The sequence below is a fragment of the Delphinus delphis genome, chromosome 6 (genome assembly GCF_949987515.2).
Source record: "Delphinus delphis chromosome 6, mDelDel1.2, whole genome shotgun sequence".
Classification (NCBI taxonomy): domain Eukaryota; kingdom Metazoa; phylum Chordata; class Mammalia; order Artiodactyla; family Delphinidae; genus Delphinus; species Delphinus delphis.
Window position 1 is genome coordinate 6,282,580 of NC_082688.1, and position 18,685 is coordinate 6,301,264.

An 18,685-nucleotide genomic window follows, 5' to 3' on the forward strand; every position below is an offset into this window, starting at 1 on the left:
TTCTTCCTTTTTTTTCTTTCAATATTTATTTATTTATTTATTGGCTGCATCAGGTCTTAGTTGCAGCACATGGGATCTTTTGTTGCATCGCACAGGCTTCTGTCTAGTTGTGGCGCATGGGCTTAGTTGCCCTCCCGCATGTGGGATCTTAGTTCCCCGACCAGGGTTCGAACTGGTGTCCCCTGCATTGCAAGATGGATTCTTAACCACTGGACCACCAGGGAAGTCCCTTTATGGCTGTTCTTCTAACTACAGAAGCCAAAATCAGGACCCAAAAGAAATCAATCAGTGGAACAAATGTTAATGAGTTTTCTTTTTTCAAGATTACCTCTTAGTTTTTGTGTAATTTGAAGCATGCAGAATGTAGAGGGGAGTATCTGGATTCTTGACCTGGAGATGGGATTAGGAAGATAGATTAGAGCAATTTTGACTAATCTGAGTGTGTTCAGTGCAAGCCTGCTAGGCAGGTTAAAAGTTCTCCTTGCTAAATGTCTTAGCACAAACATCCCCCCAAATATTGTCTCTACCTCCTTCAAGAAGACTTATTCACAAGTAGTTTTCATTAGGTTTTGGGAGAGCGGCACACAGCCTTGAAAACCTGCCCTTGACACTTTGATTTTTCATTTAAACATCTGGACTCAGTCCATATGCTTGCCTTGGATTTAGAGCAATAATGGTTGCATAGAAACACATGGTCTGCCCTCTCCGGTTAAATAATGTCAAGTCTTAACATCCAGGTAAACAACCGGTTGGCGACCATTTCTGTTCTTATTTGCTCTACCTTTAGGTAAAAGAGTCAAAGCTGTGCAAGTCTTTCACGCTGGAAGATGGAAGGAAACATGGATTTCAGCTGTGGACATTTTGTGGCTTTTCTTTTTTTAACTTGTAAACAAAAGCACTGACTTCTTTCATTCCTGATTTCTCAGTTATCTTTCTGTGTAAGGTGACATGTCTGCCTTTTTGTTTTAGGAATCTTTCGAAGAAATACCAACCTAAAAAGAACTCGAAGGAGGAAGAAGAATACAGGTGTGTTTATCATTGATTGTTATGTGGTAATATCTATATGGCATTGGTGATGATTATAAAGGACATCTACATATATTTTGTAGATATAATATATCTACAAAAACAAGTTGCCTTCCTCATTCATATCTGTGCCAGTTTTTAAATTGGGGGAAAGACAATAAAAACCTACTCAAATAACTTATACTGAGTCACTAGACCTATTCCAGGTCGTTTCAGTTAAGGTAATTAGGAAAAGCTTAGAATATAATCTAAGCAAATACAGGAAGTGTGGATTATACACTCTACATCTTGATTTGGTTTTGTAATACAGGCGTCTCATTCATCCAAGAAATATGTCTGTTTCGGACAGCAATTAAGACATCTTAAGTCCAAAAGTATTATCTATAATTTAGATCTAAATATCCATGATATTAGTACCTATAGTACGTATATGTATTTTGGGTTATATGTGGGCTATTAACAAAGCCAAATATTGCCTTATGTAGGGCAGTTTGGCTTTACACAATGAAAAATGATTCAGTTGTAATTTATTCTGCACCATTTTGATGAGAACCCTCTTATGTGTAATGAATTGTCAAGACCCTACGGGAGCTGTATGCAAATTAACCTGATTTTAATTACTATTTCGCTGGTGAGAAGCAACATGAGAGAGGATGTGCCTTGTTTGAAAAGGAGTGGTGTGCGTTCTGTTCTGTAGGTATACAGCATGTAAAGCCTTCCTTTCCACCCTGAATGAGATGAACGATTATGCTGGACAGCATGAAGTCATCTCCGAGAATATGACCTCCCAGATCACCGTGGAGTTAGCACGCTACGTCCAGGAATTGAAGCAGGAGAGGAAATCGGTAACTAAAATTTGTTTTTTCTTCCTACGAGATGGACCAAAGATGATGGGAATATCCCTACAAGTTTTAAAATTATCAATAAATGGAATCATATGAGATGGTGGGTCTTAAATTGCCACCTTTGAGACATGTATAAACATTCCTGACCCTGTTCGTAGAAAGTGTTTCTACGAACACTGGAGTAATTTAATGAGTAAATTATATAGTAATTTAATGAGTAAATTACTAGTCTTTACATCCGATTTCAAGCATCCCTCGGACATTCTGAAACTCATTTGTGGATCCCAGAATACTAACCCCTTTGAGGAATTTAAATATATTTGCGGCTATCAGATATACAAGAGTAAGCAATACAATATGATGTATGCTGTGTGGAATAAACTGTGTTAAAATAAATGTTATAAGGAGTTCAAAAGAGCCAGAAGGATGACCTCAGTTACAGCCACTCCGTTCCGTGGCTCATTCATTGTCATCTAATGAAGAGGGCCTTTTTGTTCCTCTTGTCATCATTACAGTCTTTTCATAGCTTTTGTTGTTAACAAAAGGGAAAATTGTACCCGCAAGTAAAATATATTCATAGTCAAGATTTTGCCCTAAGAGATTTATCATTAAGCCATGGTGGTCTGTATCATTGTACTTTGATCGCCTGTGAGGTGCATAATAATTTGTTAGTAATAAAGTACCAAAGTTGGCCAGTGATATGCTTTTCTATATAAATTTGAGTCCACAGTAATTCTTTTAGTGCTCTGGAGATACATGAGACAACAAGATTGATAGGGTTCTTGCTGAAATGGTGGAGATATTAAATAATAATGACCAAAATAATTATTTAATTGCAGTTGTGATAGTTTCAACAAAGTATGAGTACATATGTGAGAACATATAAAAAATGGGAACAGCTAACATGCTTATGCCCTGGATCATGGGAAAGCTTCCTGGGGGGCTTGACAGTTAAGGCTTTAACAGGACTTGAGGGACAAGTAGGAGTTGCATGGGACAAACATTCAATAGAGGGAGCAGCTGTGCAAAGGCCCTGAGACAGGAAGGTGTTCGGAACATCTGAGGAGTTTAGTTCTTTCTGAACTATAAATATGTAGCAAATAGCTTTGGGTATGTTTAGAAGTTAGGAAGAGATATATGCCTTAGGATCAACCCATTGAATTACAAAAAGAGTTAATACACTGAGCCGATGTTTTTATCTATTCACATTAAAGCAGTGATTACCAAGCAGGCACAACTTTGCTCCCCGCCCCAGCAAACATTTGTCAATGTCTGGAGACATTTTTGGTTGTGAGGGGCATTATAGCTGGGGGGTTGCTACTGGCATCTAGTGGGTAGAACCCAAAGGTGCTGCTAAACATCCTATAACACAGAGAACAGCCTCCACGACAAAGAATTACCTGGTCCAAAATGTCCATAGGGGCTGAGAAACCCTGCACCAGAGCTCCAATTCGGTGACAGTATCTATAGACCATGGAGACGGGTCTTTTATAAGAAAAGGAGAGCTTTTCTTTTATATGATGGAAAGGAAGAAGTGAAACAGAATATTAAGGTTTGGAATTAAGCAAAATACCTAATATAATCATAAAGTAAACACAGTAAATCTGAACACGATGCTGGACTACTTCCCTGGTTCCTGACTTTCCCTTGACCTTGCCAAGTTTATACCTTCTTCTTATTTGTTACTTTGGTCAGCGGCTTGTGTCTCTTGCTGGCCTTCCTTCCCTCATACAGTTTAGCATCTTAGCCAACACCCTAAACAAAACCTCTGTGTATTTACCCTAGTAGCAATCATTAATTGTATTTCTGGAGTGAATCATGAAATGTGAAGCCCACATAACTTGGCCTCCTCCTACTTTTTTTGAATTCTCCCCCTCCAACCACGTGGCCTTCTTACCCTGTGCGATCCCGCCCCAGGGCCTTTGCACTGGCCTTTCTCGCCTTGGTAAGCTTTTCCCCCAGGTATCTGCAGAACTCACTTCCTGACTTCTTTCTCAGGAATATCATCTCATGGAGGTCTATCTTGTTTACCTTATTTAAAATTACGAAGTCCCCCCACCTTCTCCACCCCATTTCTACCACGTCCCCCTGCTTTATTTTTCTTTCGTACTTAACCAGCATCTAACATTTTATGTATTTACTTGTTTGTTTTTCTTTCACCCCACGCTGTAAGCTCCACTAGGGCAAGAATTTTCTTGTCCACTGTTGTATTCTCAGTCCCTGGAACGGTGCCCAGGGTGGCACAAAGCAGGCTCTCGATCAATACTCTTGGAGTGAAAGAAAGAATTGAGAAGTAGAAGCAGCCTTCTTCGACATAGCTTAGTTCTCAGTTAGACTTTGTTTTACTAGTTGCAGATCCTTGTATTTCTTTGCTATGTTATGATTGTGTCCTTCTGTTTTATTTACTCACTGGTAATCATGTCTTTTTTACAGTCTGTCATGTCTGTACTTTGAATTCTTTTTCTTTTTTAATAAAAAATTATAGAAATTTAATGAGTAAATTATAGGTGGTGCAGACACAGGTTAAATAATATCTTGCGATACATAGCGTTCCTTTTATTTTAAGGGGAATTACACGTACACTTCTCTGAGTCAGATGTTCTGTTGAGAGGAACTGTAAACAGTATGCTGTCTTAAAGCCTTTTGTAATTCTGTTGAGATGAAAGTTTAAGAAATTGTGAAACCTTTTAAAATTCTAGAAAGAATATCAGTAAGTACATTTGTGGTGTTTTAATATCACGCATCATGAGCATTTCTGCTTTGCTTATTATGTGGGTAATAGCTACCGTTATTTTGAATGACTGCATGATGTGGCATTGTGTTGATGTTCTCTGATTTCTAAAATTACTCTCATAATATTGGATATTTAACTGTTTGGCCTCAAGTGTTCGTTTTTGTTTTTTTTTTTTTTTTTTTTTGCGGTACGCAGGCCTCTCACTGTTGTGGCCTCTCCCGTTGCGGAGCACAGGCTCCGGACGCACAGGCTCAGCGGCCGTGGCTCACGGGCCCAGCCGCTCCGCGGCATGTGGGATCTTCCCGGACCAGGGCACGAACCCGTGTCCCCTGCATCGGCAGGCGGACTCTCAACCACTGTGCCACAGAGAAGCCCCTCAAGCCCCTTGTTTTTACAGGTTATAATAACTGACTTCTATCCTTACAGCATCCCTGGGGGAGGGGGAGGGCCGTTATCTTATACATTGTGCTCATTATCTTACATTTTGCTACCAGGCAGCCCACGTCTCAGGGCAGCGCACATTCACACACATGCTCTGGTTCCCACTGAGTTATTTTCTGGATCTTACACCCCAGGATGCTGGGCTGACTGGTGTGAAGGTCTCCATCAGCAGTCAGCTGTAGAAAGGGCTCCTTGAGATCATCTCATACTATGCAGTTTCTCCTTGCAACCTTTCACCTTTGGCTACCCTGACTTTTCTTAGTAAGTGATCTAATTTTCATAAGGATGACTGTCAAAACCACAGTAGAATGTGATGGTTTCCACTTTCTGGTGATGGTAATTATCAGCAGAAGGGCCACAACAGAGCGAGAGCCCAAATCCAGCTCTTCTGGGGTCAAATCCAGTTGCTGCTTCGATGCGGGACCATGAAGGGCTGACAGTGAACTTCAGATCTTCTTCAGAGGAGAGGAGGGCCTCAATCAGCAGTATGTCCAGAGAGCCGCAGCTCCCGGCCGTCAGGGAGGAGAGGAAAGGACCCAGGCTCTGCAGTCAACAAACCCACTCAGGACTCCGGTAGCCCCACCAGCTAGGAAACCGTAGGCAGGTTATATAACTCTCTGAGCAGCCAGTTCTGCATCTGTAAGTGAGGCTGATTATTATAAACCACCTTCCCGAGTTCAGGGGAGGATCGCAGAAGACAGGTACAAACCACCTAGCACCACATTCTGCGTATTGATGTATAGGCACTGCATACCTGGTACCTTCCATCAGGTCATTCTGTTTCTCAATACAGAATCTCCTTTCTACTCCAGAAAGGGTTTGACAGGGTTTATTACAGAAAACAGGAGCAGATACAGGTCTCCTTGTGACCATATGTCCTAACAATATTGTCCATAACAGGACCAGTCTAAAAAATGTTGAATTGGCTGACGGCATTGAAAACAAGCCGCTTTTAAAATTTTAGGTCGAGTTACTGTTTCTCATGGCTGACTAGAAATAGTGTCTTGCTTAAGTACCATTCTTAACCATCAGCCTAATACATTTTGGGCCATTTGATACAGTGGCGAAATCCTCCCTGCCCAAAGGGACGATTTAGAATTTACAGGATTACTGCTGGATCTTGTTACTGCATATAGAGAGGATTTCCAAGTTCAGTTCAGAATACTAGTAGAAAATTATTTTTCATATAGATTTTGCGATATTTCGATAGATGAATCTCTAACAAGAGTGCCTGGTGAGAAATAGCTCACCAAGCAAAAGATGAGGTTTCCTTCCTTTTTTGAATGGATTTGAAAGGAAGTAGAAGACAGTAACATAGTGGGAGAGATGGATATTCTCCTTGCCTCTGAGGCCATATCATGCTCCTGGGCCAGCTGTTTGATCGTAAACAAAAGCTTAAAGTCTTAAAGGTATAACTGATTCACTTTGCAGTACAGCAGAAGCTAACACAACATTGTAAATCAACTATACTCCAATAAAAATTAATTTTAAAAACTCTTGAAGTCTTAAAAGTAAAATAGGATAGTACTTGTTGTTCATGTTTTTGGGAGAAAGGATGATTTTTTTAAATTTATTTTATTTTTTATTGAAGTATAGTTGATTTACAATGTTATGCCAGTCTCTGCTGTACAACAAAGTGACTCAGTTACACACACGTATATATACGTTTCTTTTGGGACTTCCCTGGTGGTCCAGTGGTTAAGACTCTGCGCTTCCGCATCAGGGGACACAGGTTTGACCCCTGGTCGGGGAACTAAGATCCCACATGCCGCGTGGTGAGGCCAAAAAAAAAAAGCGTGAAAAGACTTTGTCAACATAAAAAAAAAATTCTTTTCCATTATGGTTTATCCCAGGAGATTGGATACAGTTCCCTGTGCTATACAGTAGGACCTTGTTGTTTATCCATTCTAAATGTAATAGTTTGCATCTACTAAACTCCAAACTCCCAGTCCATCCCTCTCCCTCCCCACCACACCACCCCTGCCCCCCCATCCCTGGCTTCATTCTCTATGTCTGTGAGTCTGTTTCTGTTTTGTAGATAGGTTCATTTGTGCCGTATTTTAGATTCCTCATATAAGCGATTTCATATGGTATTTGTTTTTCTCTGTCTGACTTACTTCACTTAGTATGATAATCTCTAGGTCCATCCATGCTGCTGCAGATGGCATTATTTCGTTCTTTTTTATGGCTGAGTAGTATTCCATTGTATATATGTATCACATCTTCTTTATCCATTCATCTGTTGATGGACATTTAGGTTGTTTCCATGTTTTGGCTATTGTGAAGAGTGTTGCTGTGAACATAGGGGTGCGTGTATCTTTTTGAATTACAGTTTTGTCCCAGTATATGCCCAGGAGTGGAATTGCTGGATCATATGGTAGTTCTATTTTTAGTTTTCTGAGGAACTTCCATACTGTTTTCCATGATGGCTGCACCAGCTTACATTCCCACCAGCAGAGTAGGAGGGTTCCCTTTTCTCCACACCCTCTCCAGCATTTGTTATTTGTAGACTTGAGAAAATATGATTTTTATACAGCAGTTTCCACATATGCTATGTTCTCCTATTACAATGCAGCTCACTCACATAATATTATAAATAACCAGTGTTGGTCCTGACACACAAAAATCCGTTTGCTCGTTTTGATGAGACTATGTTGATTTTGTAAAAGGAAGTTCTTTAAAAGAGAGCTCTGACTTGCCATTTGCAAGAGCACAGCCGTTGAAGTTCTTTCCAAAGCCTGGTGTTCAAGCCAGCAGCAGTTCTCATTAGGAAACGCCAACACTCCTGGAAGCCTGAGAGGAGGGGGGCTCTTAATTTCTTCACCTCATGGGCTCCACTTAAGGCAACTGTATTTTTGGCAAGATGCTCACCTTCTCTTTAGAGGTAATGGACTCAGTGGCCAGTCCTTGGGGTGAATATAAGTCAAAGTACACAGTGACCGTTCTTACAGGAATTACAAGATTCCTCATCTCTTTAAGCTGACCACATACAATAAGAACGTCTGTTTCTTTTATTTACTTTCCCTTTTTAAGGGGAGTTGCTGTGATTCATTGATTAGCTACCAAAGTTTTTAAAGAATGTTACTAAAACTCTGAATTAAAGAACAAAAACTCACAATCCTTATCAGTCAAAAGCATCATTTTTCCAAGTTTCCTTCCGGATGTCATTTATAGATATATAGATAGTTATTTATATAGAGAAGTACTGATATCCTCTATATATGGATATAATACACATATAATATTTAAGAGTATTAGTCCTAGTATAGGTATAATTTGTTTTTCTGTATTCCCCATTCAATATCATAAACACTTTATATGTTTCTACATGAAAATATATAGTTTTCATAATTAGAATTTTAGTGGCTATGTATTATTCTAACACATTATTCACTTAACTAATTATTGTTTGATCATAGGCTATTAGTGGTTTCTGATTATTTATTTAGTTATTTAGCTGGTTATATAAATCATACTGCCATGAATTCTTTACTTCTGAAGCTGTTTTCTTTGTGTGTGGGGTGGGGACTATTTCTCCAAGCTAAATTCCCAGAAATGAGACTATGAGGTCAAAGCAGACCAGATTCATGGTTCTTGGTTGAACTTTGGCCATTTGTGAGATTGATGGTCTTTAAAAGAAGAAAAGATGAGATTCCCAAATTGCTGAAAGGATCAACGTGGGTGTGAATTGGCTTATCTGAGATGTGGGTAATTCAGAGTTGCTATCAGATAGATGCCTCTGAAAGAACTATTATAGATATGCTCTTACGAGCAATTTTTACACTCTGAATCAAGTTATTAAAGAATTTTAGAGAGAGAGGTTCAGCTCTAACCTTTGAGTCTGTGTAGGGTTATCTGCCGTGGTCACCACTAACCACATATGAGGGATTTATGGGGATTTATAGCTCCAGGAGGGGAATGCGGAGGTTCCAGCCAACATTTACTGGAACCTCCAACTACATTTCTCCTGGCAGGTGGAAGGAACGCTTGATTACGAAATGTTGGCCAGGAGCAGAATCCCTTTTTGGCAATGGTTATCTGAAGAGTTCTGGAGGAAATAATTATACCTTCAGTGACTCACTAAAAATTTTTATAAATCTCAGATAATGCTTGCAAGACCCCACATTACTGAGAATTGACAATATGAAAATTTCCCCCAAGGTTTTGGAAATGTTTAAAAGTGGATACTAAAAGCCACACATTTACACAGTGGTTAAGAATCTGCCTGCCAATGCAGGGGACACGAGTTCAAGCCCTAGTCCGGGAAGATCCCACGTGCCGCGGAGCAACTAAGCCCGTGCGCCACAGCTACTGAGCCCGTGAGCCACAACTACTGAAGCCCGTGTGCCTAGAGCCCGTGCTCCACAACAAGAGAAGCCACTGCAATGAGAAGTCCGCACATCGCAACGAAGAGTAGCCCCTGCTTGCTGCAACTAGAGAAGGCCCATGTGCAGCAACAAAGACCCAACTCAGCCACAAATAAATAAATAAATAAAATTTTAAAATAAATAAATAAAATAAAAGCCACACATTTAAAAGTTTAGGTATTGGCTATATCCTATTTATGAAACTTACGAAGGGGCTTAATTTCCTACAAGGCAGTTCTGCAGCCCAGACTGACTCTAATATGTTTAGAACATGTTTTGGTTTTTTGGTTGGTCTTTGTTGGTTGGTTTGTTTTTTGGCTGCACTGTGCCATGCAGCTTGTGGGGTCTCAGTTTCCTGACCTGGGCCACGGCAGTGAAAGTGTTGAATCCTAACTACTGGACCGCCAGGGCACTCCCTAGAACATGTTTTTATAAGAGATGATAGCGAAGAGACAAAACTTAGCATGAAGGAAAGCAAAAAGGAAAAGGAGCTTATCTATATGACCAAGCTAATTGCAAATCTGTTTTTGATTTATTCAGTCCTATTGAGATTCAACTGTGGATACTCTGTTACAAAGCCAGAACCTGTAGGAAGAAAACACAGAAAAGCAAGGCAGATCTTAGATTTCATGATCTGGAAAAGAAGCAGCGGGTCTAAAGAGCTGTTCTTCCTTACTGGTGTTACTGCATTTATTTAAATAAATCAAAAAGCGGGAAACCCTATAAAAGTTGTTGGTCTTCTGCGTGTCACGCTTATACAGCACCCACTAATATCCCCTGGTTTAATGTATGTCTAGAAGGTGTATTTGTTTTGTTCTGTTCTCTTTGTTTTCAAAGAACATGTGATAGCGGCAATCAATTAATTAACACCCTGTCCCCACTGTGGTTCTGTCACTGCAAAACCATTGGCCTGGTGAACCAAAGAAATTTTATTTTCTCATTTATGGGGTAACATACTTAATTATCAGGATCCTTAAATTCTGTCCTTGATTTCCTGGATTTGAAATGTGACTTTGGGTTTTGTATTTCCCCGTTGTAAGTTAGAATGAGACCTTCTTTTTCTTCTAAAAAGTATGAGAATTTCTTGGCTACTGTGGTGTATCTCACCTGACTCTCCTATATCCAGTCATCTCCCCTTAAATGTCCGGTATAGCATCACCCATCACCCAGTTCTACACTGCTGTCAGCAGAGGCCCTGGAGCCCGGCAATAGTGTGAAAGATGCCCCAGAGTTGTGCAATGCGGTGGCCCTGTCAACCTGTCCAAAACAAACTTTGGATTCCCCAAGTTTATCCTTTATCATGCCCCATTCCAAACTGCAATTCCTGCCATCTGTGAATGGCAGTCCTTTTTAACCCAGTTGGTCTGGCCAAAAACGTGGGGCACCCAGGACTTACTTTTCCCTCATGCCCCATCTTCTGTCTAATGTCAAGTCCTGTCGGCTCCCCCTTCAGTAATTGTTCTGAATCCAAACACTTTTCACCACATCTAGTCTCTCATCATCTCTCATCTGGAGGACTGTCCTAAGCCTTTTATTTTTAACTCATCTCTGCTTCCAGGCTTGCCCCATGGTCCATGATCCAGCCCCCCATCTCCATCTCCACCACCAGCTCATCCTTAGTCAGGTGGTCCCCATCCTCCTGCCTGGTCCCCCTGCACCTCCTGCCCCCATTCAGTCCATTCTCCATACAGCAGCCAGCGCAACCTTGTGATCGTGCAAATCAGACCATGTCCCTTCCCTTCTTAAAATTTCCAGTAGCTTTCCATTGTGCTCATGTGGCTTGGGAGGCTGTCCACGGTCTAGCCCTTGCCTTCTTCTGCCTTATCCTTCCTTTCAGTCTAATTGCACTGGCTTCTAGCTGTTCCTTGGATACACCAAGCCCTTTCCCACTTCAAAGCATCTGCATTAGCTGTTCCTGCTGCTTGGAAGGGTGTTTCCGAGAACTTTGCAATTTCACTCCTACACTTTATTCAAGTCTCTGCTCAAGCATCCTCCCAGACCGCCCTATCTAAATGCTGCCTGCACCCACACCCAGTCCTCTTTAGTTCCTTACCCTCTTTCTCTTACTGCTGTGTCCACTATTTCACTAGGAAAGGGGCTTTGTTTTATTCACAAGTAAAGCAACACCCTGCACATGTGGGTGTGGAATTAACACCTGTTGAGTGAACGATTTGAGTTAGATTTTAAGATCTTTCAGCCCAAGGAAGGATTACTGTCCCGAAAGTTTCACCCATCAACCTCGCACTCTACCTAAAATCCTTATTAAGGGCGATTTTCCTTGTTTTGGTTTGGAAGAACAGTTTCATACCCTTGGAAGAGATCAAGTGAGGAATCTGAGTCATTTGCTGCTTAATACTGATCATTTGAAGATCCTTTCATCCTGAGTTAATCGGGATTCCTCAGAGGAATTAGAATTTTAAGGGATGTGAAAGAAGGGATCCTTTTGAAGAACAGTTTAAAAAAGACTACTGGAGTCTAGGTAAAAAGTGTGGATGTGGGGAATTCCCTGGCGGTCCAGTGGTTAGGACGCAGTGCTCGCACTGCCGAGGCCTGGGGTTTTGTCCCTGGTCAGGGAACTAAGATCCCACAAGCTGCACGGCAAAGCCAAGAAAAAAAAAAAAGTGTGGATGTGGGGAGAGTTCTGGGGAGTAAAAGCCAGCATGAGAATAAGAGGGTCGGTGGGGTAAGGGCACAGCAGGAGAGGGGATGAAGGAAACCTGGCCGGGGCTGCTGGACCTGGACCTGGACTCGGCGGGGGCGGGGGGGCGTTGGGGGGGGTTGCCCAGTGCCTGGATGGTCAGTGTTACGGGGGAAGTTAAATAACTGAAAACATGGCACGGGGAGGCAGGCAGTTTTAGGAACTTTAAACAAGTTCATTGAGAAGATATTTTTATTATAAATGAATTTGGGGGAAACAGGTCTTACTGAAGAAAAGCAGAATGCAACTCCCGTCAGGAACGTTTCTGGGTTTATGGTTTGGGACTTCAGTGAGGTGACAGAATGCTCCCTTGAGGAGGTCTGAAGATGCTTCACAGCTTTCCTACACGGTCCACATAAAGATCTACACACACAGATTTATCGCTACGTTAATTAATCCTGAGTCAGGCTTAGAAGCTGCTAGTACTCAAACTCACCACATCGTAGGTTTTGAGGAAATTCTAATATTTGTCACAGACATATTTTCTGGTAGCTCCTTTTCTCTTGGCCTTTTCAAGTTTTTGTGTTCCTTTGTTTTCATCTGTGGAATCTGAGTTTTATTTAAAATTCCAGATGGCTGACTGTCCGTAGTTGAGTGTTTATTGTTTTTTTTTTCCACTTTCTTTTTTGAAGTGGCTGTTCTCAACATCAATGCCATATTTTGCTTTTGTAAATGTAGTTTTAAAAATTAATGATAGATTATATGTATATAGTAAAATGAGCAGCTGTTGTACCTAATTGTAACAGGTGAATAATAAACATTCTCACCGTTTGTCTATTCAGCCTAAATATGATTTCTTGCAGTGCAGACAAATCTCCTTGGAAGCTTCGTCATTGTCATTTTACTTTAAGTTAATGCTTGCCTATTTTAGGTTCCCTGTGATTTTTTATCTCAGCTACCCCTGGTCCCCAGGAAATTTCTAAAAAATTTTTCAAGGCTGATTTTATTTGTATAGATTTTACCTGTATATTTTTAAGGTTCAACCAAAAAGTTGAAATGAAAGTAAGTTTAACTGTCACCCCAGATACCATCAGGCATTTTTAAAAGGTCTATTATTATGTTTGAAGAGAAACTAAAGTATCTTATTACAGGAGAAAGCAAAGAGCATTTTTCTGGGTCTCTAGAGATGGCATTTCCTGTCTCTCCTCTGATAGGAGAAAAGAGCTGTGATGACTTCACTCCGTGCCTCCAAAAGAAGTGCTTATTATCTTTTTCTAGAGAACAATTCCTCTTTATTTAGAGCTTGGAGACGCACTTTTTAGATCCACACTTGCTATCTGCCCAGCGAAGAAATGTTTGACCATTGTTTGTGAATAAACAACAAACACATCTGGCAAGCTGGTTGGTTTGTTTAACTTGGTAACTGTTAAGATAGCTTCTCCGATTAAAGGAGGGAAGATGGAGCTGGTTACAAAGGGCCGCTGCTATTTAGGTCATGGGATGCTCCGAACTGTCAGAAGGGCTTTTGTTCCATCCATTAGTTTCCTAAGGGATCAGGCAGCACAAGGTTGTTTTTGTGTGTTGTAGGCAAATCCATTTTGGAGGAACACATACTAGGCAAGAAAGACTGGAAGGAAAATCAGTGACATATAGATTTTTTTTCTTAAGCTACATGAAATGCAATCACAGGTGTAGTTCTCAGATAATTGTTTCGGTTCCACCGAATTGTGGTGTCACGGGGTGTGTTGTGACAGGAGTCCGTCCTGGCCAAAAAGCTCACCAGTAACGTCAAGCAAGGTCCACACCGTGCTTGAAAAATAAATTCATATTTATTTTTGAACCTTGGAATGAAGAAGTGACAAGAGAGTTTACTATGCAGTAGATTTTCAATAAAAATCATCCTTCATGCTTCCAAAAACATGACCTTTTTTGGAACACTATCGTCTTCAGGGAAGATTCCTTTGCTAGTAAAGCGCAGTCCACCTTTCCTGTGCCGCGTCCGTCACTTCTCCACGTTCTTTGTGTGCGTTTCCTCTCCATCAGCACGGCCTGGGCTGTGAGGGAGCTTTCGTTTTGTGAAAACATTCATTTCAGAATTGCTGTCGAGTTGGAGCGGAAGCTTAGAGCCCAGCTCTGAATTGGGTGCCGAGCTTTCCTTTTTCTTTTTGTGTCTGTCTTTGAATCTCGAAGTAAGATTTGGGGGAATGGAGGTATCTTTTCTGCAAACTGCAGAACACAGGGGACCTGCTTAGGAAATGGGGCTGGTCCTCTGGACTGTTTGGGACAATGACGAGGGACTCTCAGGGCCGAGGGGCACAGCTGAGCCTTGGTCTCCCTCCGGAGCCTCCTGCCCCCCTACCTCCCCAGGCCCTCCCTCCCTCCTTCCTTCCATCCTTCTTTAAAATGATACATGTGGCTTTCAGAAAACCTGTACTTCCTCCAAAGCTCCCTAACTCTGCTCTCAGCTCACCTTACTCCTCCCGAAGCCCAATCCTTTCTTGCTTGTTTATTCCTACCTTCGACTCCATTTCTTTTCGGTCCTATCCCTGTGTCTATTATGAGACTTGAAAAATGAAGCCCCACGGGGCTACTCTAGACCAAAAAATTGCTAGATGGATAAACCTTGCTGTCAAGAGGTGCTTAACATGGTGAAACGTGACCTCAGAAGAGAGACAAGAAAACATTCCCTTATAAAGGAGCACTGTTCTTAAAAAAAAAAAAATCTGATTTTGTCTCCTCCTCCCTGGCCTCCCAGGAGTCAGCTACCTTTTGTGACTTGGCTAAGCCATAGGCGCTGACGACTGGGAGAGAAGGCTCTGAGGCTGTACCGAGGGGACCTGTCTGTGCCTGTCCCCCTGTCACTGTGCCTTCTCTACAGCACACCCTTCCCAGCCGCGCTTACCTCGGCGGCCAGAAAACAGACAGCACATTCAAGCCTAGTCATTGAGGGAAGGCCATTTATTAAAAGGAACATTTACCACTTGTGGAAAGGGCTCAGGAAAAGCAGTGAGGGATGGAGCGGTACCCCCAGGCTAATCATTGGTGGGGAGCTGCCGTGGCCCTGGGTCTCAAAGGGCAAGGCAGCCTTGAAGGAACTTCAGAGATCAGCTGCAGAGGTGCTGCTGCCTGACAGGAGCTGTGGCCTTTGGTCAAAGGACCTGGCCAGCCCCTGGCATCCTAGCGAGGGAAAGCTGCAGATAGAAATTCACGCCCTCTGATATGCCAGAACCCTCTCCGTGGCAAATCTAACAGAACCAGAGGGCAAGGGCTTCTGTTCACGTAGTCCGTGCAAGTCTGAACAACCTTGGAATCACTCGGACCCCTCCGTATCTCACAGCCCACCTCTGATCTGATTCGCCAGCAAATCCTAGTCGTTTTCCTGATCAAAGGACAGCCAGAATCTGAGCCTCTGTCACCACCTGCACTGCTACCCCATGGTCCAAATCTCCATCATTTCCAGGGTTGGAGAGAGACTCCCACCTGGAACCTTCCTTTACGGCATTTACAGATCCCCCGCTCATTCATACAAAAACCCTACGAGACCCTGCACAGGCTGCCCCTTTCTTCTCTGACCCCATCTCCTCATATTCTTGAGGTTCACTTTGGTCTGGCCCTCTGGTGTCCTTGATGGTCAACACCAAGCGCATACCTGCCTCAGGGCCTTTGCAGATGGCAGGGAGATGAATTTTAAGTTTTAAGAAAATCTAAGTAATGAAAACATCTATCCACACAAAACTTATACAGATGTTTGCAGCTGCATTATTCATAATAGCCCCAAACTGGGAACAACCAAATGCCCATTAGCTGGTGAATGGACCAACAAAATGTGGTATAGTCACCCAAAGAGATATCACGCCGCAATAAAAAAGAATAAAGTACTGATACATGTGATCACGTGGATAAACCTTGAAAACATTAGGCTAAGTGAACATTATGAAATAATGAAGGCATGATGTCAGTCACAAAAGACATCATATAGTACAATTACATTCATATGAAACTTCCAGAATAAGCAAATCTATATAGACAGGAAGTGGTGTGGTTGCCTAGGGCTGGGGAGGATGGCGGGTGACAGCTAAGAGGTACGGCGTTTTTTTGGGGGGTGATAAAAATGTTCTAAAATTGGTGAGGGTTGCCTATTTTGTGACTATACGAAAATCCATTGAATTGAACAATGTCAATGGGTGAACCTTTTGGTATATGAATTACATCTCAAAGCAATTAAAAATAAAGATCAAAGTGATTGCTGTCTTAAAACATTCGTGTCATTTTTACAAGTGGTGTATGTAAGTCTTAGCATTCAGTATTATTATAGCTAAAGTTTGAAAGTCAACTCTTGACTCTTACTGTTTTCATTTCCCGTTTATTTTTTAATTCTTAAATTTCTCTGGCATGCACATGCTAGATAGTCAATATTTAAATATCATTGAAGTTGGGCTTCCCTGGTGGCGCAGTGGTTGAGAGTCCGCCTGCCGATGCAGGGGACACGGGTTCGTGCCCCGGTCCGGGAAGATCCCACATGCCGCGGAGCGGCTGGGCCCGTGAGCCATGGTCACTGAGCCTACATGTCTGGGGCCTGTGCTCTGCAGCGGGAAAGGACACAGCAGTGAGAGGCCCGCGTACCGCAAAAAAAATAATAAAAATAAAAATAAATAAATAAATATCATTGAAGTGGATGAATTTTTCTTTTCTCAAGTGTTAATATGAGAAAGAGGGGGTACTAATTATGGGTGTGTCCCCCCTCCAGCACTTTCATGACGGACGGAAGGCACAGCAGCACATAGAGACTTGCTGGAAGCAACTAGAATCAGTAAGTGAAAACCCAACCTCTCAAGAAATGTCTTTATAGATTTTCTCGTTTGAATTTAACTTAAGCTTGAATCAACCAGCAGGTACAAAACAGAGACACTATTTGTTGTCTTTAGAGATTTTTATAATTTGAATTTAACTGGTTTCTAGAAATCATTGCTGAAAGTAAAATGTTAAGCCCAAAAGAGTCCAAGCAGAGTCTTTTTCTAAAAATCATATGGAAAGAACAAAGATTAGACAGTTTGGATGGAAATAAATGTGGATTTTAAAATAACTTCCTGAAATGATGACACGGAACAAATCAGTTTGGAGAAGAAAGCTTTCGGTGGAGGGGGGGCAGGCGGATGTCGATAAAATTACATCTTCTCATAAGAATCTCATGGTTTCATTAAAAATTACTTTCCCCACCACCGTCTTCCTCTGCTTTTAGAGTAAAAGACGTTTTGAGCGGGATTGCAAAGAGGCTGACCGAGCCCAGCAGTACTTTGAGAAAATGGATGCTGACATAAATGTTACAAAAGCAGATGTTGAAAAGGTAAGGTGAAAGTGAGGGTCTTTCTTTCATTTCCCTTTTTAACGTTCATCACGTATCCTCCCAGACTGCTGGTCCCCAAGTTCTCCTTTCTGCTGCAACCACAAAAGGCCACTTTACTTGGGATCATTTTCGTTTTGTGTCAACGGAGGGATGTTGGCGGTGGGGTGGCAGAGGGAGAATCTAAAATTTGGGGAGTCTTCGGTGTTATGATTTGAGCAGTTTGTTGATTTATTTAGTCATCAGGATGATAACACGGAGACTTAGACCATGAACATACCTTAGGGGGTGGTTTCCGCAGACCGTGGTTCTCTCTTAATGGCTTTTCAAAGAAAAAGTCAACCTCTTAAAAGCTGGAGCAGACTGTCCAGTGCCATCTGGAAGAGCTCCGCCGCTTACAGTGCTTCTGTTAAAAAGGTAAAGAGATTCACACGAGTGGCCTGTGTTCTAATGGATTCATTCAGGTTGATAACAGGTTGTACTTGAAGGCTTGCATTGGAAAGTCCTCCCAAAAGCTTTTCCCGAAATGGACTTGTATTGGCAATTAGGAATATTATTATAAAGCTTGTACTGTGTCTTCCTGTGGTTCCCTCTGTGTTTTTTCCCTGGAAGTTAAAGTTTCTTTTTATAAAAGTCATCAGTGTTAGTGTAAACAAAACTGGGCTATTAAATAACAGTATTCATTCGTGACTGCCCAGGGCTACTTTGGCATTCACAGACTCATGCTTTAAGTGGGGAAAAACCCTGCTTTTTTGCAGATTTCTTTCACTTTTGCCAGATTATTTGGAGTTGAATTTGCTCAGAAAATAGTGTGAATTAGTTATTCATTGCCCAATTCTGCCAGATTCCTTGCTTAAAGCCTAGGTATATATTAGCATGCCTTCCTCTAAAATTATCTAATATATTAGAAAACACATTCTTAATGTCTATATTTGATCTTGAGTGGAGACATTTACTTTACCAAAAGATATATTAATTTGCTGGTAAAGTTACCCATAAATTACCGTAAATTTGTTATAAGTTCTCATAAAATATTAATTCCCTGAAGTATTTAATATGTTATTCCATTAAAGTAGATTGACCCAAAGTTTATCAAAAAAACATTTGGGGTTAAAGGAGGTAAAATCAGTATATGTGTCCCAGAAACATGCCTGGCACAAAGGTATGCATTCTGTAGCAAATATTTTATTACTCTAAATGTAAAATTGGAATGATTTTTATTTATTGAAAGACTTTTTAAAAACCATAACTATTATGACCTTGTCTTAGAAAAAAAGCTATCTATCCTTGCTC

The 18,685-nt window shown here is 41.4% G+C and overlaps 1 protein-coding gene across 5 annotated transcripts in view; it reads left to right on the forward strand.

The window, feature by feature from the left end:
• FNBP1 (formin binding protein 1) overlaps positions 1–18,685 on the forward strand; it is a 140,588-nt gene that overhangs the window by 62,703 nt on the left and 59,200 nt on the right. For all 5 annotated transcript variants that reach the window (XM_060013975.1, XM_060013974.1, XM_060013978.1 and 2 more), the window contains exons 3-6: positions 970–1,026; positions 1,724–1,871; positions 16,799–16,861; positions 17,291–17,395. In XM_060013975.1, the coding sequence (XP_059869958.1) occupies positions 970–1,026; positions 1,724–1,871; positions 16,799–16,861; positions 17,291–17,395 (373 nt within the window). The remainder of the gene's footprint in view (positions 1–969; positions 1,027–1,723; positions 1,872–16,798; positions 16,862–17,290; positions 17,396–18,685) is intronic.